The sequence below is a fragment of the Suillus clintonianus genome (assembly GCF_016758775.1).
Source record: "Suillus clintonianus strain FC179 chromosome Unknown DEU56scaffold_37, whole genome shotgun sequence".
Classification (NCBI taxonomy): domain Eukaryota; kingdom Fungi; phylum Basidiomycota; class Agaricomycetes; order Boletales; family Suillaceae; genus Suillus; species Suillus clintonianus.
In genome coordinates, this window is record NW_024539261.1 from 145,318 (window position 1) to 167,682 (window position 22,365).

Below are 22,365 nucleotides of genomic sequence, written 5' to 3' on the forward strand. Positions count from 1 at the left end.
GTAACTGAAAAACGGGTTTAATGTTTAACTGCTTTAACATGTTAACTTGTAGATGTATGGGGATGGGCGGGACTCCGGTTTCGTCCGGTTGCGGTACATCTCTTCGAATAAACGGTATCCTTGCTTCTCTGCAATCTCTGACAGCTTATCTGATTCTGCTGCGAGTTTGCCAGCTTTTGCCAGCTAGGCTGGCATAATTAGATTGATCAAGTTCTCAGGCGGAAGCGTATTGTCAACAACTTGTACCAACCGCATTCGCATGCCGACTTATTAATATTAATGTCAAAGCGTTTCAATTTTTACGCAACCTCCTCCCTTTAAACGTCCACCGGGCTTGAGCTTTTGGGCTACCAAGAGCCAAGCACACACTCATTCAATAATTACACTCGCTGATTTATCCAACAATTTCCAGAAATGCTGATCTTCAGTATCATCACTCTTGTGATCCTCGGATCACATGCTGATGCATCACCCGCTAAAGGGCATCCTAGCACGAGCTGTGATCTGTCAGGTGCAAGACTCCAAGTGCCTGCTGATCAGACGCAGCTCGTCGCGCCCACATATGCACCGAGCTTTATCGGTATTACTGTCGGAACGCAAAACTACACTTGTAATGCGACCTCATCCACATATGCGTGAGTTCAAGTCTTGTTCCTCTAACACCATGATTGCTGATAGCTATACAGACTTATCGGGGCTGTCGCAGAGATCTTCGACAGCTCATGCTTATATGGCACTCCTGCTTTCGACCGTGTTCCAACCATAGCATATGATGTGTGGACTGCTACTACTGGTATAACAATTCAGGAAGTTATCACCGCCCTGGAGCTCACGCCCGATCCTGCCGTGCTGGGACAACACTATTATGTTCCGAACCCTATAGGGTCCGGTTTGTCTCCAAAGTGGGACTTCACATCATCCGGGGTGACAGCTGGAAATCCGAATGCCTATGTCATCGGTGCCAAAATTGGAGACTTGCCTAGTTCGAACTCGAACAATATTGATGAATTGATGGTTAAGGCTGTTGAGGGAGAACTAGCTAGCCTAGTTTTCAGGGTGGAAACCAACGGAGGTCAGCCACCCCATCAGTGTGCAGCAGGAGATTCCATCATTACTGTCAAATACACTTCCCAATATTGTGAGTGTTTCCCGAGCAACCATAGCAATAAATGACGACTGACGAGATTTCAGGGCTCTTCTGATGTCTATATTTCAAAACTTCACCCTACCGTCGATAGAGTGTCTGTCGTACTGCCATTTATATGCAATATTCTCTTTCGTCAGCTCAAAAAGCCGCATCAACATAAAGCCGCAAGCAATGTGAGAGGTAGATCGTGTAATCGGTGTTTTGGTGCATTGCTCCGAGTCTGATAAATGCTATGGTGCAATCTTCCAAAATAAGCCGCCTCGTTTGAAAACCTCGGCCTCCTATTTATGTAACCTTTCGCTTGGGACGAAAGTGGCTCTGTCGGTCCTTTCGCTTACTGTGAAATTACCGTCCAATGAACCTACCAGTTTGTGTTGGATGATCGATGAGGGCAGCTTACAATCGTGCATTTTCATTTGCTGCGCCGTGGGCAAATTTGGTATATGTGATGCCTTATTTATTCACGACACTCATACGACGCCATGCCCACTACGCATCAAGGACGCATGGCATTACAAGCTTCTTGGCACGATAAGGGTGCCACGAGCAAGCCATGAAATGAGCGAAACACCCATCAGGGTTAGCGGGTTTGCCTGGAATGACTATAGGGCGCAGCAGGAAGCCCACGAATACTGCCCGTCTAGTGAAAGCGTAACATCCAACACCAACTTATCAGAATTCCTGGTGCTGTAATGCCGGTTTGGGGCTTTTAACGATGCGCCGTCGCAGATAGACTCAATACCGGCGTAAATCATGCTGTGCTTCTGTGATTCGCAATGATCCGTTTATTGTTGATCGACGGTGACTGGTCCCAGGGCTCTGTCCTAAACCAGCCTCTTCTCAGAATGAAAGAGGCAACTAAGGGGAATTGGTTTAAATAATGGTTTTTGAAATGCTCACTCATGTAAGCTTCATTCACACCCTCACGGGCGATGAGCTGGATTAGATCCAGTGTGGAAGGAATAGACGTGTGAACGGAAATCATCATCGGACGGTCCGACTGACACTCCTCGAGCCTCGCTGATGGGTCTAAATTCTACGGCATCGTGAAGTTGGTGTCGTGTACTTGAGAACATTCCCACCAAAAACTTTGATGTCGATTTGGCGTTGTCAATCTGCCCGCGGACATAGTTCCCTCGACTCAGGGAAGTGATCGGATCAACTGGCATTGATATGTAACAAGGCCCCTTGAACGAGGACTTCATTGCTACCGACACTCTGATACCATCCCAGAAGGCGGGGATTTTCCCAATGTTCAAAGCGTTTGATACTGAGGGGCTGAGTCGGGGATAATTCTGTAAAGAGAACATACTGTCAGTGTGCAGGATGAATGGAAGGTCATGAATCGCCAAATGCATATAAAAAACTACAACCTTAGAGTTGTACTAGCAGGTCCAATTGTAAGCTGTCCGAGACCCGATTTCTTTGCCCAGTTCCTTAACCATCCCACACCTTCCCCTTCCACTGGATTGGGTAAAGCAGGTTTACTGCGAAGACTGTTCTTCATAACGCCAACAAATGGGTGGTAGTATGTTCCAATGATACCCCTACAACAGAAGCCATCAAGGTACGTTTAACTACAGGGAATGTAACACACCAAAGCATCCCTTGCAGCAGCGGCATAATTACTTGATCGCGAACCGTGATCCAACCTAGTTTTCCCCAGTCGATGCGTGTAATTTGTTGTGATGAAGTGATGACTGGTGAAACGTGTGTAGCAGCAGTGAACGGGTCATCAGTGGATAACGGAGAGTCGACACCGCCTCGTCTTCCCGCTATTTGTTCCACATGAAGGCACGTCTGCACGCGGCTAAGGTATGTCTGTTCGAACCGGATATCTGGTATAGGTAGACGTATCCGGTGAGAAGTTTCAAGGCCCTCATTTAGTTCGCCGTGTTTACGGCGAATGTGGTCTGAAAAACCATATACGTAGTCGTGCGAGTCGGCGGGCGACGGATATCTGAAATCCCTGCTGGTCATGGTGAGTTCAAGCGGGACAGGAGCGAAGGGGGACGAACCTTTTTAAGTGAACGCGGCATTTCCCGATCTCGAAGGATCAATTTGCAATAAAACTTTCATCCATACCGTAATTGAACTTGCATACTGCATCATGCATCATGATCATGATATGCACTTTGTGTAGGTCCTTCATTCCCTCCAAAGGTGATGCTGCATCAGCTCATGGAGACCAAGTGCGTGATTCAAAGCGGCTGGCAACTAACAGTGTGGTTTCTTAGCCTCGGCCGTGCCACCGTGGTTGATCGGACTTAGCTCGTACCACTATCACGGCGCAAGCAATTGACTCCAGTTTCTGGTCGACTACATGTGTCAATGATCGGATAGCATTAGGAAATTCCATTGAGGCGATGGCAGTACTTGGCTTTCGATGAGTGCTGCGAGCCATCGATCCACGCCCTTTCCGACGTTTGGAGGAATTCGAAGTCTTGCACATTGTTTGCACGTGCGCCCACATAAACAGCCTCGAGAACCCTATCACAGACCCCGCTCGACGATTGATATGTGGAGGAAGGTTGTTGTTTTGGCCTCCCACTCCTGACATTTCACTTTCAGGATACGGTAGATAACATCGCCTTTACCTCTTGAATCAAAACAGAGTGATAAAGTTTTGAACTTGTTTTCTCATGACGGTATCAGATCAATTTCCGCGCTCACACTCGCTTCGTTTTCACAGACCCCCCTTTTCTACGGCTGCGATTGTGATTGTTAGCTAACATCCGCTTGTTTCATTACCTCGTGGACAACATGCGTCTTTCTGAAATGATACAGCGCGGAGTCCGTAGCATTGCCTACGCATCCCTGGTTTTCCTCACGTACGCACTGGGCCTTTTTCTATCCTCTATCTACTAACAGATGCTACGCGCTGAGCTGCACTCGATGCTTTCTTTTGTCATTATGCGTATACAACGCTACTTCCAACAATGTTCGTCCATCATACACGTTCACCAATTTCTGAGCCGCGCAATCGAGCTCCTCATTAACCTTACCCGACACTTTCGTAACTCACGGGTTCAAGATGATGAAGAAAAGGCATCAGCAACGACATACAAAGTTCGCTCCATACAGTTAACTGGCGATTATATTTGTGCTAGTCAACTGCCCCCAAGCTCCACTCCAGATGCCAGACCTAGTGAACCATGTTCCCCATCAGACGCTCCATATGACGCACCTGCGCGTCTTGTGATACCCCATCCCCGCCCAACCAGGCAACAGACATCTCATGAAGTCATGTCCAGTCCTGAACGTTTGACAGTGCCGGGTCCGCCAGAAATGGGAGGGCCCTTTACCGACCGCACACCACCTACTTCCACTTCTCCCACTTCTCCTACAGCCGCGACTCGTCCTCCCATTTCTGTGAACACCAGGTTTAACAAGGCTTTTCTTAGTGGCTACCCAGAGTTCTCTCAGATTTCACCGAGTCAACGGACGCCTGTGTCACCAGAGGAATTCGTTTCACGACCTGTTCTCAATCGTGCAGCCACATTCGGTGGGAGTTCAGATGACCCGTTATTCGCCACACGGTCTTTTCTGAGCCCCCGTCGGCATACATTGGCAGTGCCAAACTCACCAGACCGCGAACCCATAAGCCGACCAGGCAGCGCCCAGTCAAATGTGTCTTTTGGACGAAATTCGTATCGAAAACACGATGGACAAGCCCCACGCCCTCGCTCCCCCACTCCGAGTCTTTATGAAAGCTCATCAAATATGGGTGCTATATCTTCCGGTACCCTCGCCGCGGCTTTGGCATCGGAAGCTGATGGCTCACAGGCTCCCTTTGCTCCACGCACTTCATCATCGGGCCATGCGCATTCGAGGGACACTACTGGACCGCGTTTTGCTCCGATGTCAGCGAATGGAGTTAAACGTTTTGATCGACATTCCAGGGAATTTGCCATGATGTACGCATTCTTCTTTACAAATATCGCACACGGATACTGAGGTTGCGCTAGCGATGCTTCAATATCTGACTACAAGATTAAAGCTTACCAAGTCCAATACCCCAGCCACGAGTAAAGTCCACAAATTTGTAGCGCCAATTACGGCCACTAACATTCTCGTCGTGGTTTTAGCGGAACTCTCCCTGTAGGCTGGACGGCGCATGTACACCCGGAAGGTGCCCGCTACTTCCTGCATTCGCAAACAGTGAGTGATGATTTTTTCCCGGTGTGTAACAATTACGATTCGACCCCCAGAGAACATACACGGAGTCAGATGTCTGTTCAATGGAGGTATTGAACGATATTATCTACTTCTCCAATTATCTTCACGGAGAACTCCGCCTCGCCATCGACAAAAAGAAGATTGACATTGACTACGACGATGTGGAACTAGTTCTTGAGCCGAAGAAAGCTGAGGGTTCGGAGATTATATGCTGCTACTACTTCGTCAACCCCGCAGAGAGATGTCTTTTCTGGTTAGATGAATATGATGCAGAGGATATGCTAGGGGAATGCCGGGGGGTTACTGCATTATCCCACAAACGTAAGTGTATTTTGTGGGCAATCCTCTCCGTCTTATGGTATGGTATCTTTGCAGGTCTAGCGGTTCAAGCTCAATACTGGTGTGTACCGCTACCACAGTACGTCGTACATGCATTGTTTGATAATTATCGCTGACAACCTTCGCTAGTCTAAAATTCCAAAATTTAACGAACGTCGTTCCAGGAAGCACTGGGAAATGTTTCCTAACCTTTGCATGGTTGTGCAAGAAGTATTAGATGAGCTCAAGGAACTTATGCTCCACGCTACTTGCGGTTAGTATTCAGCCACAGACGTAGCTCATCATCTGAACACATCTTCAGACCACCTCACAACCACACGGTCTGCAGCAGCATTGAGCACCGATGAACTCAAGCAGTACTTTGAGATTGTGAAGTGGATACGAGGTAATACCACCTCTATGTTTCTTGTTCGTTGTAGTAATTTGGATCCTCAGTGAACTCATCCGGCGACAGAGCGCATGCAGTGGTCATCATAGGTGAGAGTGACTACAATCTCAGATAATGCATGCCGCTGAGCAGACTAACAGGGCGGATTATGCACACCTTCTGTGAGTTTCTTATCAAAGCTAGTATCACAGATCTCAACAAATTTTCCTCAGGTCGCAATCAGTACCTGAACTTCCATGGTCAACCATGTGCTCGGTTAAGTGTCGACCAGACAGTGCGCGGCTGGAGTTATAAGCCATCGATTTACATGACTATATTTGCTCCACTCCTTTGCATGGCCCCCGTTGCTCACGTTCGATCCCTGCACACTAGCTTTGTAGACGATCTCGCAAGTACCTCAGAGTGGAAGATATTCATCACGAGACTGAACGGGCAACTCCAGAATCTTAACCTTCTTGTGAGTTAAGTGTTGCTCTCACAATATCATTTTGAAGTGAATTTCTCTAGGGCACGGTGCTCCTTGGTGCCAACGTTGGTTTTCTTGCAATTCAAACGGTTGACTCGGGCGCCGGACGTTCTCCGACGCAGATAGCTAGTTACATGTCACTGGTTCTTAGCTTCGGCTCTATTGCTCTGGGTCTGACGTTCATCACTCTGGATCTCACTGGCAAGGATCGTGGTTCTGAGGCTGTAAGGAACTGTTATCTGCGCACTTTATCATTTTACTCATTGGCCCTTGGATATCATCAGTCAAGGTTTTTGCAACGGATGAATGACGGAAAACGTGGCCTGGAAAAGTTGGCAATTATCTACAGTCTTCCTTACGCATTGCTCATGTGGAGGTAAGTTGTTTATCCCTGCTAGACGATCGCTAACTGAGCGTAACCCCAGTATGTTGTTCTTCATTGTGGCATTCTCCTACGAATGGTGTCGCCCTGGAGATGCAGTCTCTAGGTCCATCGTCGGCGCAGTACTACTGACTGTCTGCGGGCTCGTCGTCTGGTGCATATCCGTAGCATCAGATAAGCGTGCGCCGTGGTGGTGGGAGTCAGATCAGCCGACAGTAGCCAGCAAAGAGACTACTAGCCAAGAGACCAACAAGCGCAAGGATATTAGCCGCCCTAGTCCGGCTTCTCGTTTGCGCAGCTGGTTTGCCTCTACGAAGAAGCGAGTTTCAGTGGTCTCTGTTCGCAGTATACGCAGCGGACCACCGCCTCTTACCCGAGAGGTGACTCGGACATCCGTACCGCTCATCTCATTTAGGCGCGCGACAGTGAGTCGGCAGGCTCCGCCCAAGATCACCGTGACCCAGAGACCTGAATCAGGGGAGGTAAACGGCGCGGCCCGTACCCCGGTATCTGAGATGGGAATAGGCTACATGATGGCATGAGATGATGATTGTTTTTGAAACACATCCTAGATGATATGGTGCTCATGTCACGTCGCGTTGATAAACTATGCATTACAGACGACATTTACCATAGGTTCTTCGAATAATATTGGGACTTATCAATATTTTGGTTCAGAATGTGCAAGCCAAATTGAATAATTGCAGCCAGTACAAGCTTCTCGGCGCTCGCCGTGACTGACTTGATACTATTATGATCTTTCCTTTCCTTCTGGCAGCTGTATCACTCTTACTTTCTGTACTTTACAAACCGTCTGAATTTAACACAGACGCGTTATTCGAGCAGAGTCAGCAGACTACATCTCCTCCACGCGTCCTCCTATTAACTGCTCATCCTGACGACGAATGTTTTTTCTTTGCGCCCACAATTCTGGCGCTTCGGCGAAGCAGCTCAAGCCCTGAAATCTTCTCCTTATGCTTATCTAGCGGAAACGCTGATGGTCTCGGGGAACGACGAAAGGGAGAGCTTGTGCGCAGTTTAGACATCCTCGGAGTTGAGAAGGATAAACGTTGGATTGTTGAGCATCCGTGCGTCATCCCGTTACAGAGAGTCCATAACATTTTCATGAGTTGTTTCAGACAATTGCAAGACAACATAACGCAGCAGTGGGATGCAGAGATCATTGCTGAAGTCCTTCGGCCATTTGTAATCGAGCACCACATCACTTCTGTCAGGAATCATATTTACTTGGTGTTGTGTACACACTAACCCTTTTTTCACTGCAGGTACTGACTTTCGACATCAAAGGGATATCTTTGCATCCCAATCACTTTTCGCTCCCATTAGGTGCATCCCACCTCATCAAATCCCTGTCATCTTTATCGCATACATCTGTGCCACGTCTCTTCAGTTTAGTCACAGTGCCGGTCCTTCCAAAATACACCGGGCCGCCGTCCGCTATTCTTGCTCGACTTGGCGTCGTCTCTCAAGCTTTATTAGCCTTTGAGCCAACGGTGGATTCACTGCCCGTCTTTATTTCGGGGATCCCGGACTATTTCACAACTGCAAGGGCCATTCTAGCGCACGACTCGCAGATGGTGTGGTTTCGCTACTTGTACATGTCGTTTTCGAGGTATATGTGGGTCAATGAATGGGTCGAGTTCAAGACTCAGGAATCGTAGGCAAGATCCACTTGATGCTACCATACGAGGTCTAGGTTAGAATAATCTAGAAGATGAGTAGGCCAGAATTCGAAATGCACCGGCTGCAAACGTACTGAAGACATCATATTCGAAACTTGAAAGTATCTTGGATGGAAAGAATCGATTCGCAGCTACATCCTGGGTCTATCTGAATCTCCCTGAATGATGCATCGATGAAGGTGGACTTGCAAGAGAGCCTCATCCGTGATCCACTAGTCATTTAGCACATGTGGACTAGGGCAAAATGTAGAAGAAAGGTATATTTTATAATGCAAACAATACAAGCCGCTGAAAACGATATCAAGTCCACAGAAAGACGGCACGAGTTTGATCGAGTTGATGGATCATGGCGAAGGATGGTCAAATTTCTGCAAGATGTGATGGCCGAACGGCGGCAGCAGACGATACAACGAGCCTTGAGCGTGACTGTGACTTGGAGCATGCCGCAACGAGCTGGCATCTTTTTCCTGTGAAGCAGGGGCCTCTTATACCTGCACAAATCAGCTTGGGCAACGCGCGAGGAAAGCATGCTCGTAGATTTGCTTGACGGATGCTTGAGTCAACTGATAACTTGGATCGTGACTTGAATTTGACAATGAATACACCTTTTTCAATAGTTTGTTCGTGTTTGTTGCATGTCACGGATTTTCGGTTTGCCTTGTTGAGTTGCCAAAGTTTCGCCTGGGCCGCCAAAGTCGAGTGCACTATGACACGTTTCAGTGCCGCCGTCAGCGACAGCAGCGATGACGAACGCGATGTACATATGCTTCAGGACTTCAAGAAGTCCCCGGTGCGGTCGCCACCCAAACTATCGGAAGACCACAATGCCGAAGCTGGTTCAGATGAGGACATAGGAGTTGACCAAGATTCAGACGAAGAAACCTCGGAAGAAAGCTCGTCAGACATGCGAGAGGACGATCTAGCCCCCACTCGCTCAAGACTGACGCGTAATCACGCTTTGACGGAGGATTCCGATGACGAAAGTGAGGACGGGTCGGAGAATACAAGTTCAGGCTCTGCTTCGTCCGGTGAATCCGATGTGGATGTTTCAACGCAACGAGAGGACGTTTCTGTGATACCATGGGCTAGACAAGTCGGTGTGGACGCACAGAAGATGCATGTCATGCAGACTTCACTATTTCGTATACCTGAGGAGGCCGTGGCAATTAAGGCTATGAACCGTGGAACACGACCCCATTTGAAGTTGCCGCCTACAGTCAGGCGAAAGCATAGTCGTGATTCCATTGGAGATGGGCTGCGGGTGGACTCACAGGAGGTATGTCGTGTATTTTGTTTTATTATGATTCTTTAATTAATTCTATGTTCTGCAGAGGGCCTCATTTGCGCATGACATAGAGCCACCAGCTTACCGGCCGTCGAGAAAATATGCCCGGGTGGAAATCTCAGCCTCTGCTGTGGCTGGCTGTGAAGATGGTCTGGTAGATGCTGGTTTGGCGTTCGGTCGTTCCTTCCGCGTAGGTTGGGGACCAGGTGGGACTTTAGTCCATCTTGGGCAACTCTGTGCTCCGTCGAGTCAAATGTAAGCTTTGTGCATCTTCATGCAATAATAATTTTCAATTGTTGACGGTGTATTTACGACAGTGACACTTCTGCAAATACTTCCGTCATTACGAAGACAATCGTACCGCTCTTCGCAGGTTCCCACAAAGAGGCCAACTTCCGGCTTTCACGCCTGCTGCAGCACCACTTGAGCAAAACGCCGATTATCAAAGACGAAAGCGGAATCCCTTTCGCCGATTCATCTACCGAACTTGATTTTTCCTCTTTCGTCTCCTTGTACCCTTCCTCCGATCACTCTGATGAACAGTCTCTTTTCCGACTCGGTCGCGCGTTGTTCGACAACATCGACTTGCACCTCGCGCCGGAAATTACAGTTGACGTGCGCAATCGGATATCTGCAGTGCGCCGGAAGGCTGCATTGTCAGACTGGCTTGAGGAGGCCGTGGGTCATCTTGTGGATGCCGATATCAAGAAATATGCCTCTAGCGACTCTGCTGCATGCATTTACACACTCCTTACAGGCAATAAAATAGAAAAAGCCTGCGAAGTAGCAATGGACAACGGCTACATCAAACTCGCAACTCTGATATCACAGGCTTCGGGCGACTTCGAGTTCAGGGAGGACTTGAAGGAACAAATACAACTTTGGCGGGATCAGCGGATAGACGTGCACATCGGGGAGAGCACGCGCAAAATTTACGCCTTACTCGCTGGAATACTGGACGTTGTTGAGGGCTCAAAAGCCAGTAGTCTAGAGCAATGTCCAGATGTTGACCCTGTCAAAGGTCTCGACTGGAAACGCACCTTCGGTTTGCATCTGTGGTTCTCTGAGCCGATGGATGCATCGATATCACAGGTTTTCGAGTCATACAACCGATCACGACAAGAATCCCCTTTCCGTGTCTCCCCTCCGCTGCCGTCATACCTCGAGCCCTCATCAGAACCGTTACCATTCAACATTCCCACCCCATCACCTTCCGACGCTCTCTTCTCTCTGATTCGCCTACATGCAGACCCTGCATGCTCATTATCACAGACCCTTTCCCCACTCTCATTTGGGCCATCGCCAGGCGACTATTCACTCTCGTGGCATTTGTATATAATCTTATCACGATGCATGCGCATCCGCGACTTTGCCGATCGCGCAGACCCAGGGAGGCGCAGGAACGCCACGGATGATGACAATGAACAAGATCAGCATGAAGGCCATAGTCCAAGTGCTGACCTGCTTGCGAGCAGCTATGCACATCAACTGGAGCAACTTGGCATGCTCCAGGAGGCTGTTTTCGTGCTTTTGCACATTGAAGGACCTGCAGGGTGAGTCACGTTGTCAATTTGTATATCATGGCTACTCACGGTGATGACAGTCGTGAAAAGGCGATCAAGGACCTTCTTCACCGCTCCGCCGACAAATTGGACGAGTGGATGTGTAGTGGGATTCTTGGAAGCCTCAAGATCCCTGTGGCTTGGGTAAATGAATCAAGGGTCAGCATTTTTATTTCTTCTCCGCCCTCACGCACTCACCCATTTGCGCAGGCTGTGTATGCCATTTACGAAGGCAAAGTTTTCGAGGCCTACCAACTGTACTTGAATGCAGGATTGTATCAGCAGGCTCACGACCTTGCCGTCATGGAGCTTGCACCTGAAGCAGTCATTCGGCAGGACCTCGATCTGCTTATATCATTATTCGAAAGAATTGCCAATCAGACCATCGATGGATGGCATACTCGGGGCAAGGTAATGGCATTTCTCCTTCCGCTCTACCCATCTATCTGAAACATATGGCCCGTCTAGGCCTACGTGGACTACGCTCATGCCATGACACGTATTCCCGAGTTGCACGCTTCGCTGTCAGAGTCAGCGGTGCCAGATGCAGTTGAGGAGCAGGAGTTGGAAAACTTCACCCGTACTGTGCCCCGACTTATCAATATGTTGCCCGACGTGTTGTCCAATTCATCCGACCCACGACACAAAGTCGCATTGGCCGAGATGATTTCTGGCCTGACAGCCGTGCTTGATATCGTGAAGCCCTTGGCACTGGTGCGTTCTTCATTGCATCGTGCTGACTAAGGAAGCTGAATTTTGATCCCTGTCGCAGTCGCAGTCACAAATAAAGTTGACTGCAATTGACGAAGCTACTAAGCTGCGCCACATACAAACGACGTTCTTTGAAAAATATATGAGGTCGATTCAAGCCTCGTGATCGCTGTTTTATTGCTCTTCGCGTTTATCGTTGTATCTAACCGTCGTAAATACCTCTTCTTCCCGTAATGTTGACTGATAGCGAGCTACTCATTCATTCGACAATATTCATGCGGTTCTAGATCTGATTCGAATCTAAAAACCTGGTTCGGTCCAAGAGTGCTCTTTGAAAGACTGACCATTGACAAAACGCGTTTGGTATACTAGTAGCTCCGAACAGTTAGCCCAAGTGGCTTGCAGTGTACGTGTATTAAAACAAGCATTTACGAGAACAGTCCTGAGTTGTCCACAATTTTGATGTAAGGCGGGAAATTTAGCTCTGACTGATGCGAGACCACAGGCGCGTGACGACAGACAACAAAACACAACCTTATGTCAAGGTAAATAGCTGATTTCTATTCAAATTTAACGCTAGCTAGTTGGTCAACCTCCTTCCGGGACTCCATAGTTCTGAAAATATTGTCCAGCACGGTAACCATCTTCTGCTGCATCTTCCGGTTTGCGGCTAACTCCTCCGATACCTGCCCAATTTTATCTGCCAGCACCTCCAGGGCAGCCACTACAAGTCCCCTCTCGTCCACTTCATCCTCAGCCTCCATCAAGCTCAGGCCCTGCCGGGCCGGGGTGGAGGGAGGAAAGAGCTGAAAGCCCAAATTGAATGGCTGTTGGACTCGGCCGGCAGGTAGTGCTGCTTGGGCCGGGGTGGAAGGGGGTGGGAGCTGAAAGCCCAATTTGAATGGCTGGCGACTCCTTTTCCTGTCTCCGCGGGACGACTCTGCCTCATCCTCCTCCGAGTCTGTGTCCGCCCTCTTCTTCCGCTTTGTTTTCTCAGCCTTTCCGCAAAACGTGCAGGCAGACTTTGTAGCCCTGCATCGGTCACAGGAAGTGACTCGGATTCTCCTGCTCGCTGCTGAGGATGTACATTCCGCATTGGCCTTGATGCATGCCGTACATCGGACACTGCTCTCTGCCCCGGTCTTCTTCTTGTCCCCCTCCACCCTCTTCCGCTCCTCCGCCTCCACCCTCTTCCGCTCCTCTGCCTCTGCCCTCTTCTTCTCCGCTGCCTTCCTCAGAGCTTCCTCCTCCTTCCTCTTAGCATCTTCCTCGGCACGCTGGCGCGCCACTGCCTCTTTCTTTTTCGCCTCCAGCTGCGCCACCAAAGCAGTCATCTGCTCCACGGTGAGGGTATCGACGTCGACGAGCGCGGACATGATGAAGACAGTCTTAATAAGATTATTTCGAGTGATTGCGGAAGAATGAAAATATATTCTAACAACAAGTCAGATTGTACACTGCTAGGGAAAACGCCACTTACATGTGAGTCGTCGACTCGTCTCGAGGTACAAAGGTCAAAACTGAGATGTCCGGTATTCGTAACGGCACGAACAAGGCTGGTACGCGTCGCGAGCGTTTTGGTTGTACTTTGCTTATTTAGCCTCAGTAGCGCGCATATGATGATCCGGGCAGTAGAGATTAGCAGTGGCAGTTGAGTTTGGGCCGATACTACTTTTGGTAAAGAGTGTGTTTCGTTATATTGCAGCCTATCGGCGGAAGATTCTTAACGTTACTCTTATGGTAAAGGCGCCAATCATTGGAACACAGCTCACTTTTGCAACAAACCTATGCGTGTCCATCAGCTGCTAAGAGCACTCGATCAAATTTTACAGTCTCTGGCTTAGTGGACAACTAGTCTCCCGTACGTACGCAGACCCTAACAGAAGGAAGACAGTCTTCTCCATGGAGTCTAAGCCTGTTAGACTGGAACGTAGCACTTACCTGGATCTTACGACACGCCTTCGGATTTCGAAATATAGTAACAACCTGAGAAGCAATAATGATGAGAGGGCGCCAGCGGTAGCCGCCCCGGAGGTGCTGGCAGAGAAAGTTGCGCAATTAACTGATGTGGTGGAGGATATGTTTGCCCTCAACAATGCGATGGCAGAGGGTCTTGCCGTGCACCGGAAGGAGTTGACTACCGCGCTGGACCTCATCCTTGGGGCGCTGGAGTACCAGGAGGAGGATGAAAACAAGTCAATTAGACAGGAATAAATATTATTATAACATAATTGTGTCCGAATAAATACTAGCCATCTATGCCTCATCTATGTGCCATTAAAACACTAAAAATCTGTCTCAGTCAATGCTCTTCCCGCACTGCAATAGAAGTGTTGCCAGCACGCTAAGCTCCAATAGCCCAAGCTGGATCGCATGGGGTGTTAATTCTAGTGTCACAGTATCGTATGTCTTCGACACTCGAGCGAGTACGTCGTATGAGCCCGGAATAGATAGCTGGTTGGCAGCACAGCACCCGGATCAGCTATGGTTGCACGGTGGAAAATATCCAACCTACCTGGAGAAATCTGTCATGGGGACTCCAGGAGTAGCCAACACCGTTGTGGACCATGAATCGATGACTACCGAATTTTACACGAATGAGACAACCTGCGTTCCTGAAAATTCAATCAAACGCACCTCCTCTCCGTCGAGAGTCTGAGCCACTGGCCCGTGGGCTGTTTGGTGACCAGACCGCGCACCTCGATTGTGGGGTGCTCCCGCCACTCCAACAGAGAAATATTTGAGCCCTGTGAATCTTTGAGCAGCGTGTGGCCCCCGTCTGTTACGACGCGGAAATATGTCTCGTTGCGTGGTCCGATAACCATGGAGTTCATAATCGTTGGGCTAAACGACGTGAAACGGAGTGTGATGGAGCCCGGAAGCGCTGATGATACAGAGGGGTAGGGGAGGGCGCCGAAGACGGACGGCGGGGGCACGCTGGTATCCCAGGCGGACTGACCGTTCCCTGCGTTCCATCCATCTTGCGCTGCGAATGGGTTGGTTCCGTACATGGCTACAGATGTGAGCAGGGAAATACCTGAGTGAATGAAGAGCTTATGTGTTAAAAATCGGATTGAACAGCAGCCCATGCATTCATTCATATACGCGCAATTTGCTATACGCCAACAGGGGCATTTGAGCACACCGCAATCTGCGACCTGTCATTACAAGGCTAGCCGCACTGGAGAACAAGGACGGCTGACGCGTACAATTACTACGCGGCAAGGGAGAATGCATGGTCAGCATATGTAAATCCGGAGGATAAAATTCCGTGATCCATCCGACGGGTGCAATGGCGGCCGCAGGCGCACGCAGCAGCACGGTTACGCGCAACATGGCCACGAAGGATGTGCTTGTGCATAGGCGTCAAGTGTTAACGGGCTATACACACTTCATACCATACCGTCGTCATTGCTAGCCTGAGGTGAGGCTATTTTGGACTCCATTTGACACATGAGGCAAAGCGGTGCTGAATGTAGTAAGGTTGAGCCGCCACGCCGACTCGCCGAGGCGGGCACGTCGTACGATTAAGCACGACGCATTCTTGCAAGTAGTCGGCTTCGTGTTTTGGATATCTGCGTGCAGTTAGAAGTTTGAAAAATAGCATCCGTACATCACCAGGAAGGCATCAAAACATTTTCTAAGACATGTCTCATCTTGGATGAAGCGTTTCAAGTTGCTAGCGGAATGTTGAGCTCCCGTCCATAATGAAGGTGTCCTAAACCATTCGGAGTCAGAGTTTGAAGGAAGTAGCAATATTATGTCTTTAACACTGACCATCGGTGGCAAGCGCTTAAGCCGTTGCAAGACAACAATTTTAAAGTGCGCACCCACGTTTCGAGTTATTGCCACAGGGCCTGGCAGTGCAGCTCAACACCTATTTTATTGCCAAACTAAACACCACGCCAAGAGTCTCATGAGCCCTTGGGCATATAACACTCGCAAAAATCACTCGGACGCATGGCACAGCAGCGAACTCGAGCGCGCAAGAGCGACCTGACATGGACTAGCAGAGCAGTATCAGACTGAGACGGATTCCTAGGCGATTCATCGTTCATTGGGTACAAACAAGCGAAAGGGGGGGATACTAAAACATAGACATGCAATGATGTACAACGGATGTTGATGCACTTTCATACAGCTGACCAATACAACTCATGTACCACTTAGAGAAGTAATTGGACACCATACTACGTGGCATACCTGAAATAGATTTATGAGATGAGATGATATGATACTGAATATCGCTGGTACTTACTTCCTTGTCCACTCCCGAGCTGTTGCTTCGTAGCGGGTACGGTCGGTCTTATACAGATGGGCAATGTCGTGTACCAGAGGATCATCGGGATTGGGATCCGTCAACATCGAGCAAATAGAAAGTAACACTGCACAAAGCGCGATATAGGCCACATGAATGAGAGTATAGCATATTTACGCACCTTTCGATATAGTCAACGCTGGTGACCACTGATCCCTCAAAATGTCCAGACAGATGGATCCATTGGCATTGATGTTAGGGTGGTAGATCTTCGTCCTAAAGCTGACTTTGGGTGGCTTGAAGGGGTAATCGGTTGGGAACGTGATTGTAAGGAAGAAAACCCCGCCCGAGTACGGTGAGTCGGTCTATTACAAAGTCAGAAGCGCTCGATCAGCATAGCACCATAAGCAAGAGCAAAACGACATACAGGGCCCATGATTGTTGCTTGCCATGAGAACATGTTGTCGCCTACAGGACCTGCGCTGCAGGATGAGGGTGGGTCACGTCCGAGGTCGATCAATTCCTGTGCGCCAAATGTCAGAATTGAGCGCGAGCATCGCCACAGGCACACAAGTAGCAACAAACGGACCTTGTTAATGCGCTTCAAGGCCATGGCAAAGAGTTGTTATACAAGATTCGAGACTGCAACAACAAGCCAGAAAGAATCGCCGAGAGATCGACCGGAATCGCACATGATCAGACGATATGATTAAAGCGTAGGCATAGACACAGGATCGTTGCGTGCGACACCGAGAGAGTGGAATATGAAACAGGCATAATAGTGAGCAAGATAATGCCCTATGAAAACTGGAAGAGGACTTACAGATGCGTTTATACGACGATGAGCGGGAATGCGGTGGTGGTAGAAGGGCAAGTAACAAAGCCAGGAGATTGTGGCTATTTATGATGTTTGTATCCTGTTTGGTCCGGTCGCTGACACAAGCAGCGCGTATCTTTCGGATTAGTCTTGTACCTTTGCCCTTGCCAATTCTGTGATAACCGTTTAACGGAACAAGCCCTAAGTTCTATTGAATTCTGGTCTTGTCAGTGTTGAACTGGCGGGCATGGGCACGGACAGACAGACATTGACTGTAACAATCTGTACCGATAAGACACTTTCCGCTGCTTATCGTGAGCATGTGAATATATAGTTAGTCTATACAGCCGCTGAGCTACTAGAGCCCAGCTACTTTCAGAACAATTGACCTCGGGCGACGTTCTATGCTTCCAAGAAAAGGAAGACCGCGTTCCCAGCAGCTTCGCTATTGAGTTCTGCGATTTTTAAGCGTGCTATCTATAGTGCTGTGCTTTTGTGGAGGGCAGCCTGGTAGATCTGGTCTGATATCGGGGTATAATTTGTGCTCGCTACCCTCAGCCCTTTCATCGTTCGAGACCGTGAGGGCGCCCAGCCAGATCACAGCCAGCTTGCCTCGATGCAGTGTTTTATATACAATTTAAAAATTGTTTGAATGAACAAATTTCGTGTCATTAAGTATACAATGTATCCAAGTCCCCAGTGATCACGCCCAACCTGACAATATGCTGAATGAATGGAAAATCTAACATACTTACCAAGGCCTGTCAAACGACGGCCAATCTCCTCACTCCTCGTCCTCATCATCACTGATGACCAGCACCGTTTCCTCGCACGAGCAAGGCCAACAAAACCTACTTGTCACAATAGGCGCTTTGCTCGGCACACCCACCGAATCCATCTCCATCAATCTGCATCGCGGCTTAGCCCTACCCACATCGTCCCTGAATTCCGAACTTCACATACCTGCTCCACTCACGAACCGCGGACATAATATTTTCTTTCTCCTCCTTGCTCTGCGCCTGGCTGAGCTCCGCAATAAGCTCCTTGCTTCGCGAAATGTATTGCTCAAGTTTCAGCTGCTTCTGGAACATTTCCTGTCGTGTAGTCAAGGGCGCTGGTGGTTTGAGCGCCGTCGGTTTGATGCCTTCTATTGTCTCTGAAATGAACGTCACAGCAAGGTCTTCCAAGCTCCTAGTCGAAAGTCAGCGTCAATAAAAATCCTACAAGACAGGCAGAACAAACGTTGCTGACGAAACGGTGGGACTGGTTTGCGCAAGGGCAACATCACCGTTGACAGCGGATGGGGCAGGGGGAAGTGTGTCGGGATGTGTGGACATGGGAGAGGATGTTGTACTGCGGGCATTTGCCTTGTTCTGCTTGCTTTCATGAACGAGCCTTCGCAAGTTCATTTCATGAGCGATTTTGTCCATCGGCGGTTCGCGTGCCAAGGGTACAGGTAGTTGTGAGGGGGAGCTGGAATCGGTGGAAGTAGATGTGATGGGGTTGTTGGTCATGTCAAAAATTTCCACACTTCGCGTAGATTCAAGAGAGGCAATATCTTCTTCAAGTTCCTTTTGGGGTGTGAGTGGCACGACTTCGGCTGAGTGTGGCTGTTCCACTGATTCGTCGGTAGGAGCTTCTGTAGACAAGAGAGACGATGATAGGTTAGAAAGTAAAGTGGGATCAGAGCAGATAGGTTGGGGCTCGGGAGATGGCAGTATTGAGGACATCGTTGGGACTTCCGCAGGTTCCATATCCAGTTGTGGATGTGCGGCCTCTGAATCCAATGCATGTGGACCATTGTCTGATAAAACAAGAATAATTCCAGAACCCACGTCCACGTCCACAGACCTGGGCGGGTCCACAGTCGCACTTCGGTCTCGACAGATTTCACTCGCCGATCGCGAAACGCCAGGCATGGGGCTAGTCACTACTGGCGAGCACACTTCCACATCCTCCCCTCGGTCGTCGTGGGATATGACGAGCTGAGTAGAGGGTGGTCGTGAAGATGCAATGGACAAATGGTCCTCATCGTCCTCTTGGATAAAATGACCAACCCCGACACCATCCTGCGAACCACTAGAAACTTCAAAGCGAATAGAAAAATCATCGAACGAGAACCGACGTCCACGAGGGGCTGGTGCATCGATAGATGCCACTTCCCGCCCAGTAGATGGTGCGTGTGCTTGTTCGTCGATAGTGGTACCTTCACTCGCAGCAACCTGTGCACCACTTGCACCTGCCTGAGGGTTCGCTCCAACCTGTTGCTTCCGCTGCAGCTTCTTCTTTTGCTTCTTGCTCAACTGAGCCACCGGCTCGCTTATCTTCGTGCTCCCATCCTCCACTTCGCCCTCCTCGATCTCGCCAACACCAGCGTTAGAGCCCACCCCCGTAACCCTATACCACCACGCCCGAATCGCGTGTTTCCCTTTCCCCTTCAGCTGCTTACTCTGAAATGCCTTCCGGGCAGACGCAGAATCCACAAACTCCACCAGCGACTTCCCGCTCTTCACATCCACATCAACGCACACTGGCTCTGCTTCCCCTGCATTCACCGCCCACTTGTGCACCCACGACGGGTTACGGAACCGCGTCGGGATGCTGTCCAGTACAAGCGTACATGAGGGGTTCGGCTGCGAGGCGAGGTGCTTCGCATACGTCCCCGTCTTGCTATTAGGATCTGCCTCCGGCGCATGCCCGATGTGGAGGAGCTTGGGCTTCCGTATCCGCTCTCCGAGCGGTTTCTTGGAAGAAGGCGGCTCAGGCGTTGAAGATTCCGAGCGATCGTCATTGTGGTCAGGATCGGTGGCGGATATAACTGGATATCCGTTGGACTGGCTAAAACCAGCAGTAGACATGGATGCATCAGCAGCCACGGGAGCAAGCCCATTGGACGGTGCCAGGCCTGTAGCACCTCCAGCTGCCGCGGTGGCGGATGGATCGACAGGAGCAGGTGCTGATATGGGTGCATACCCAGCAGGAGCAGTCGGGACAACAGGTACGTATGTATATGCTCCCGGGTTCGTGTAGTCTGGGTACGCTATGAAATAGGTAGGTGGAGGCGGTGGCACTGCAGCAGCCACCATGCCATATTGTGTGGGCCATGGCTCGGACGGTTCTGTTCCGGTATAATATGGAACCGGAGCGCCCGTGAATGCAGGGTTGTACATGGCACTCTGCGACTGTTGTTGCTGCATTTGCTGAAACACAGATTGTGGAGCAGGCGATATGGCTGTAGGCTGCCCGTCAGCGTAGCTGTTAGCTGGCTGTGTTTGCACCTGGGGATAACCAGGCTGCGGTACAGGGGATGCAATACCGGAAGGCCCGGCATATCCATTGTTCGCAAGGTGCTGTTGTTGTTGCTGCTGCATGGCCCGTGGCGCAGTGGGTGGTGTCCGTGGTGCAATGGGTGGAGTTTGAGGGGCCAGGGGCGGGGACTGAGCTTGGGCTTGAGACGCGAGCCAGCTACGAGGTCCTTTAGGCGGAGACACGGAAGGCAATGGAGGACTGTACGGAATGTTCGACCTAGGGCCTTGAGGAGGCGCAGGCAGCCGCACCGGGATCGGTGGCGACGGGGCTGTAAGTCGTTCTCGTTCTTTGCCTTTCCTACTTGAAGCGAGCGCTGCCCAAGGCCCTTGATTAGTATTCGCAGGGCCAGTCGGGGCGGCGAGCGATGTGGGTTGCAACGCGCCATGCTGCTGGGACCTGAAACCTCGCGGAGGAGCTCCAAACGTCTGTTGTTCCTTTCTCCTTTTCTTGTTTAGCTTACCATCACCTTTCCTCGGCGGCCAGCTAGTCATGTACGGCTGATATCGCTGGAATCCAATGCCACTGTCCACCCGTTTGCGTTTCTGACCAACCTCAAGACACACAGGCTCCACTCGACCTAGAGCGAATACCATCTGGGTGAGTGAAGGACGCGCGCTACAACGGCACTCACCGTCGAGACCGCGTCCTAGACCGCGGCCTGGGCAATAGCCCATGTTTAGGGCCATAGCATAACCCTTGCTCGCCATGGAAAACTCCTCTGAATTACCATCTGGTGGAGTACGCAGGCGATCATTCTGGTCGCCGTCCACAGAATCCGAATCAACTCGCAGCTGGAGGTCTATCATAGCTTCGTCCTCATCGTCTGAAATAACGATGGGGGAACTGATAGAACCGACACCTTGAGTGACCATGGTACGGTCGGTGGTCTGAGAATCTGTTGAACTATTTGATGGTCGGGAACCAAGGTGTATCGAACTAAGAAACGTTCTCAGAGTCGATCTCATGGGTTCGTTTAAAGTCCGCCACTGAGGGGAGGATCGAGCTCAACGGCGAGTACAAAGTGCAAGAAACATGCCAGAAACACGTTGTTTGGAATATTGTAATCACTACAGTCAGCCGCAAGGTAGGACCTCCAAAAACGTGGTTTCCATTCGAATCAGCAATTGATCGGCTTAACGCTCCGGCAGACAGCCTCAAGGCAGGAAAGAATGCGGAAAGACGGAGCAGTGCAAGTCGAACCAGCGACAAAGGGTATTTCAGTACACTACTTGTGCTTGCCTTCCTCGCCTTTGTCTCGTTGTATCAGCCCCACTCCAACAATCACGCCGTCTGCGAGAACATCGGCCACTTTACGGCCTTCTTTGGCATGGTGCTCTGCCTGTTTAATAAACTCGGCCTTTACAGCTTTTGCACGCGCAATCTGCACGAAAAAAAGGACATGAGGCAAAATACGGCAAACAGCAGGAACACTCACCTCTTTCGTGTGGTGGAGGCACTCTATGTAGTCATCCGCCTGCAGACGGCACTGACTAGGCGCATCAGCGTCAGCGTAACACTGTGAATATCAACTGTAAGAAGTTAATTCCATGGACGGGTACTCTCGGGTATTACTTTCGAGAATTCTTGCCAATAAGCAAAACACCGCGAGCGGCCTAAACACAACATGTTCAGCATTCAACATGATTGACTGCGAATAATACGCACCTCCGGTGTAACTGAAACCTGACTGCGTGCAAGCAATATGTTAGTGAAAGACTTGTTATTACCAGATGAGAAACATACAGCCATCGAGCTTTGGGAGGAGAAACGAGCGTGACGCGAATGGATTCCGGGTCACGGTCACATGTAATGGAAGACG

The 22,365-nt window shown here is 49.8% G+C and overlaps 10 protein-coding genes across 10 annotated transcripts; 4 read left to right on the forward strand and 6 right to left on the reverse strand.

The window, feature by feature from the left end:
- Positions 1 to 216: 216 nt before the first annotated feature.
- Positions 217 to 1,364, forward strand: DEU56DRAFT_358249 (uncharacterized protein). Its single transcript, XM_041345845.1, has 3 exons — positions 217 to 635; positions 687 to 1,138; positions 1,192 to 1,364. The coding sequence occupies exons 1-3, from the start codon at positions 415 to 417 to the stop codon at positions 1,200 to 1,202; spliced, it is 684 nt and encodes a 227-aa protein (XP_041208261.1). The 5' UTR covers positions 217 to 414; the 3' UTR covers positions 1,203 to 1,364.
- A 960-nt stretch (positions 1,365 to 2,324) lies between these two features.
- DEU56DRAFT_358450 (uncharacterized protein) lies at positions 2,325 to 3,144 on the reverse strand. Its single transcript, XM_041345846.1, has 2 exons — positions 2,745 to 3,144; positions 2,325 to 2,694 (listed from the first exon to the last, which is right to left on the reverse strand). The coding sequence occupies exons 1-2, from the start codon at positions 3,125 to 3,127 to the stop codon at positions 2,514 to 2,516; spliced, it is 564 nt and encodes a 187-aa protein (XP_041208262.1). The 5' UTR covers positions 3,128 to 3,144; the 3' UTR covers positions 2,325 to 2,513.
- A 1,259-nt stretch (positions 3,145 to 4,403) lies between these two features.
- On the forward strand, positions 4,404 to 7,524 carry DEU56DRAFT_805308 (uncharacterized protein). The gene is made up of 13 exons (XM_041353278.1): positions 4,404 to 5,064; positions 5,116 to 5,175; positions 5,236 to 5,308; positions 5,359 to 5,647; positions 5,702 to 5,726; positions 5,830 to 5,918; positions 5,967 to 6,050; positions 6,101 to 6,142; positions 6,194 to 6,214; positions 6,266 to 6,510; positions 6,561 to 6,743; positions 6,804 to 6,895; positions 6,945 to 7,524. The coding sequence occupies exons 1-13, from the start codon at positions 4,436 to 4,438 to the stop codon at positions 7,441 to 7,443; spliced, it is 2,331 nt and encodes a 776-aa protein (XP_041208263.1). The 5' UTR covers positions 4,404 to 4,435; the 3' UTR covers positions 7,444 to 7,524.
- A 130-nt stretch (positions 7,525 to 7,654) lies between these two features.
- On the forward strand, positions 7,655 to 8,583 carry DEU56DRAFT_871485 (N-acetylglucosaminylphosphatidylinositoldeacety la se; the record flags this gene model as incomplete). Its single annotated transcript, XM_041355701.1, has 3 exons — positions 7,655 to 7,989; positions 8,041 to 8,131; positions 8,188 to 8,583. 3 exons carry the CDS (start codon positions 7,655 to 7,657, stop codon positions 8,581 to 8,583), a joined length of 822 nt encoding a protein of 273 aa, XP_041208264.1.
- A 623-nt stretch (positions 8,584 to 9,206) lies between these two features.
- Positions 9,207 to 12,567, forward strand: DEU56DRAFT_805314 (nuclear protein 96-domain-containing protein). Its single transcript, XM_041353279.1, has 7 exons — positions 9,207 to 9,880; positions 9,936 to 10,144; positions 10,207 to 11,442; positions 11,493 to 11,610; positions 11,662 to 11,862; positions 11,920 to 12,165; positions 12,224 to 12,567. Exons 1-7 carry the CDS (start codon positions 9,311 to 9,313, stop codon positions 12,326 to 12,328), a joined length of 2,685 nt encoding a protein of 894 aa, XP_041208265.1. The 5' UTR covers positions 9,207 to 9,310; the 3' UTR covers positions 12,329 to 12,567.
- A 34-nt stretch (positions 12,568 to 12,601) lies between these two features.
- Positions 12,602 to 13,910, reverse strand: DEU56DRAFT_805316 (uncharacterized protein; the record flags this gene model as incomplete). Its single annotated transcript, XM_041353280.1, has 2 exons — positions 13,643 to 13,910; positions 12,602 to 13,596 (listed from the first exon to the last, which is right to left on the reverse strand). A coding segment is annotated over exon 2 (812 nt), but the record flags the coding sequence as incomplete, so codon positions are not given.
- A 550-nt stretch (positions 13,911 to 14,460) lies between these two features.
- DEU56DRAFT_737019 (uncharacterized protein) lies at positions 14,461 to 15,173 on the reverse strand (the record flags this gene model as incomplete). Its single annotated transcript, XM_041348559.1, has 3 exons — positions 14,461 to 14,616; positions 14,678 to 14,741; positions 14,800 to 15,173. 3 exons carry the CDS (start codon positions 15,171 to 15,173, stop codon positions 14,461 to 14,463), a joined length of 594 nt encoding a protein of 197 aa, XP_041208267.1.
- A 943-nt stretch (positions 15,174 to 16,116) lies between these two features.
- Positions 16,117 to 17,327, reverse strand: DEU56DRAFT_805325 (ubiquitin-conjugating enzyme/RWD-like protein). The gene is made up of 6 exons (XM_041353281.1): positions 17,244 to 17,327; positions 17,010 to 17,062; positions 16,848 to 16,943; positions 16,602 to 16,785; positions 16,421 to 16,547; positions 16,117 to 16,365 (listed from the first exon to the last, which is right to left on the reverse strand). The coding sequence occupies exons 2-6, from the start codon at positions 17,031 to 17,033 to the stop codon at positions 16,353 to 16,355; spliced, it is 444 nt and encodes a 147-aa protein (XP_041208268.1). The 5' UTR covers positions 17,034 to 17,062; positions 17,244 to 17,327; the 3' UTR covers positions 16,117 to 16,352.
- An 866-nt stretch (positions 17,328 to 18,193) lies between these two features.
- DEU56DRAFT_695998 (uncharacterized protein) lies at positions 18,194 to 18,427 on the reverse strand (the record flags this gene model as incomplete). The annotated part of the gene is made up of 1 exon (XM_041347221.1): positions 18,194 to 18,427. A coding segment is annotated over one exon (234 nt), but the record flags the coding sequence as incomplete, so codon positions are not given.
- Positions 18,428 to 21,573: 3,146 nt separating this feature from the next.
- On the reverse strand, positions 21,574 to 22,319 carry DEU56DRAFT_805333 (uncharacterized protein). The gene is made up of 5 exons (XM_041353282.1): positions 22,290 to 22,319; positions 22,212 to 22,233; positions 22,119 to 22,159; positions 21,982 to 22,062; positions 21,574 to 21,927 (listed from the first exon to the last, which is right to left on the reverse strand). Exons 1-5 carry the CDS (start codon positions 22,293 to 22,295, stop codon positions 21,772 to 21,774), a joined length of 306 nt encoding a protein of 101 aa, XP_041208270.1. The 5' UTR covers positions 22,296 to 22,319; the 3' UTR covers positions 21,574 to 21,771.
- Positions 22,320 to 22,365: the final 46 nt, after the last annotated feature.

Coding starts and splice junctions, on each gene's coding strand:
- DEU56DRAFT_358249 (XM_041345845.1), top strand. CDS start 415: ATGCTGATCTTCAGTATCATCACTCTTGTGATCCTCGGATCACATGCT. Junction 636..686: donor GCGACCTCATCCACATATGC/GTGAGTTCAAGT, acceptor ATAGCTATACAG/ACTTATCGGGGCTGTCGCAG.
- DEU56DRAFT_805333 (XM_041353282.1), bottom strand. Junction 22,160..22,211: donor AGGTTTCAGTTACACCGGAG/GTGCGTATTATT, acceptor TGTTGTGTTTAG/GCCGCTCGCGGTGTTTTGCT. Junction 21,928..21,981: donor GCCTCCACCACACGAAAGAG/GTGAGTGTTCCT, acceptor TTTTTCGTGCAG/ATTGCGCGTGCAAAAGCTGT.
- DEU56DRAFT_805308 (XM_041353278.1), top strand. CDS start 4,436: ATGGGAGGGCCCTTTACCGACCGCACACCACCTACTTCCACTTCTCCC. Junction 5,648..5,701: donor TACTGCATTATCCCACAAAC/GTAAGTGTATTT, acceptor GTATCTTTGCAG/GTCTAGCGGTTCAAGCTCAA. Junction 5,727..5,829: donor GCGGTTCAAGCTCAATACTG/GTGTGTACCGCT, acceptor ACGTCGTTCCAG/GAAGCACTGGGAAATGTTTC.
- DEU56DRAFT_358450 (XM_041345846.1), bottom strand. CDS start 3,127: ATGACCAGCAGGGATTTCAGATATCCGTCGCCCGCCGACTCGCACGAC. Junction 2,695..2,744: donor CTGCTGCAAGGGATGCTTTG/GTGTGTTACATT, acceptor CTTCTGTTGTAG/GGGTATCATTGGAACATACT.
- DEU56DRAFT_805325 (XM_041353281.1), bottom strand. CDS start 17,033: ATGGCCTTGAAGCGCATTAACAAG. Junction 16,786..16,847: donor AAGCAACAATCATGGGCCCT/GTATGTCGTTTT, acceptor ACTTTGTAATAG/ACCGACTCACCGTACTCGGG. Junction 16,548..16,601: donor AGCGTTGACTATATCGAAAG/GTGCGTAAATAT, acceptor CGCTTTGTGCAG/TGTTACTTTCTATTTGCTCG.
- DEU56DRAFT_805314 (XM_041353279.1), top strand. CDS start 9,311: ATGACACGTTTCAGTGCCGCCGTCAGCGACAGCAGCGATGACGAACGC. Junction 11,611..11,661: donor CTTGGGTAAATGAATCAAGG/GTCAGCATTTTT, acceptor CCATTTGCGCAG/GCTGTGTATGCCATTTACGA. Junction 12,166..12,223: donor TCGTGAAGCCCTTGGCACTG/GTGCGTTCTTCA, acceptor TCCCTGTCGCAG/TCGCAGTCACAAATAAAGTT.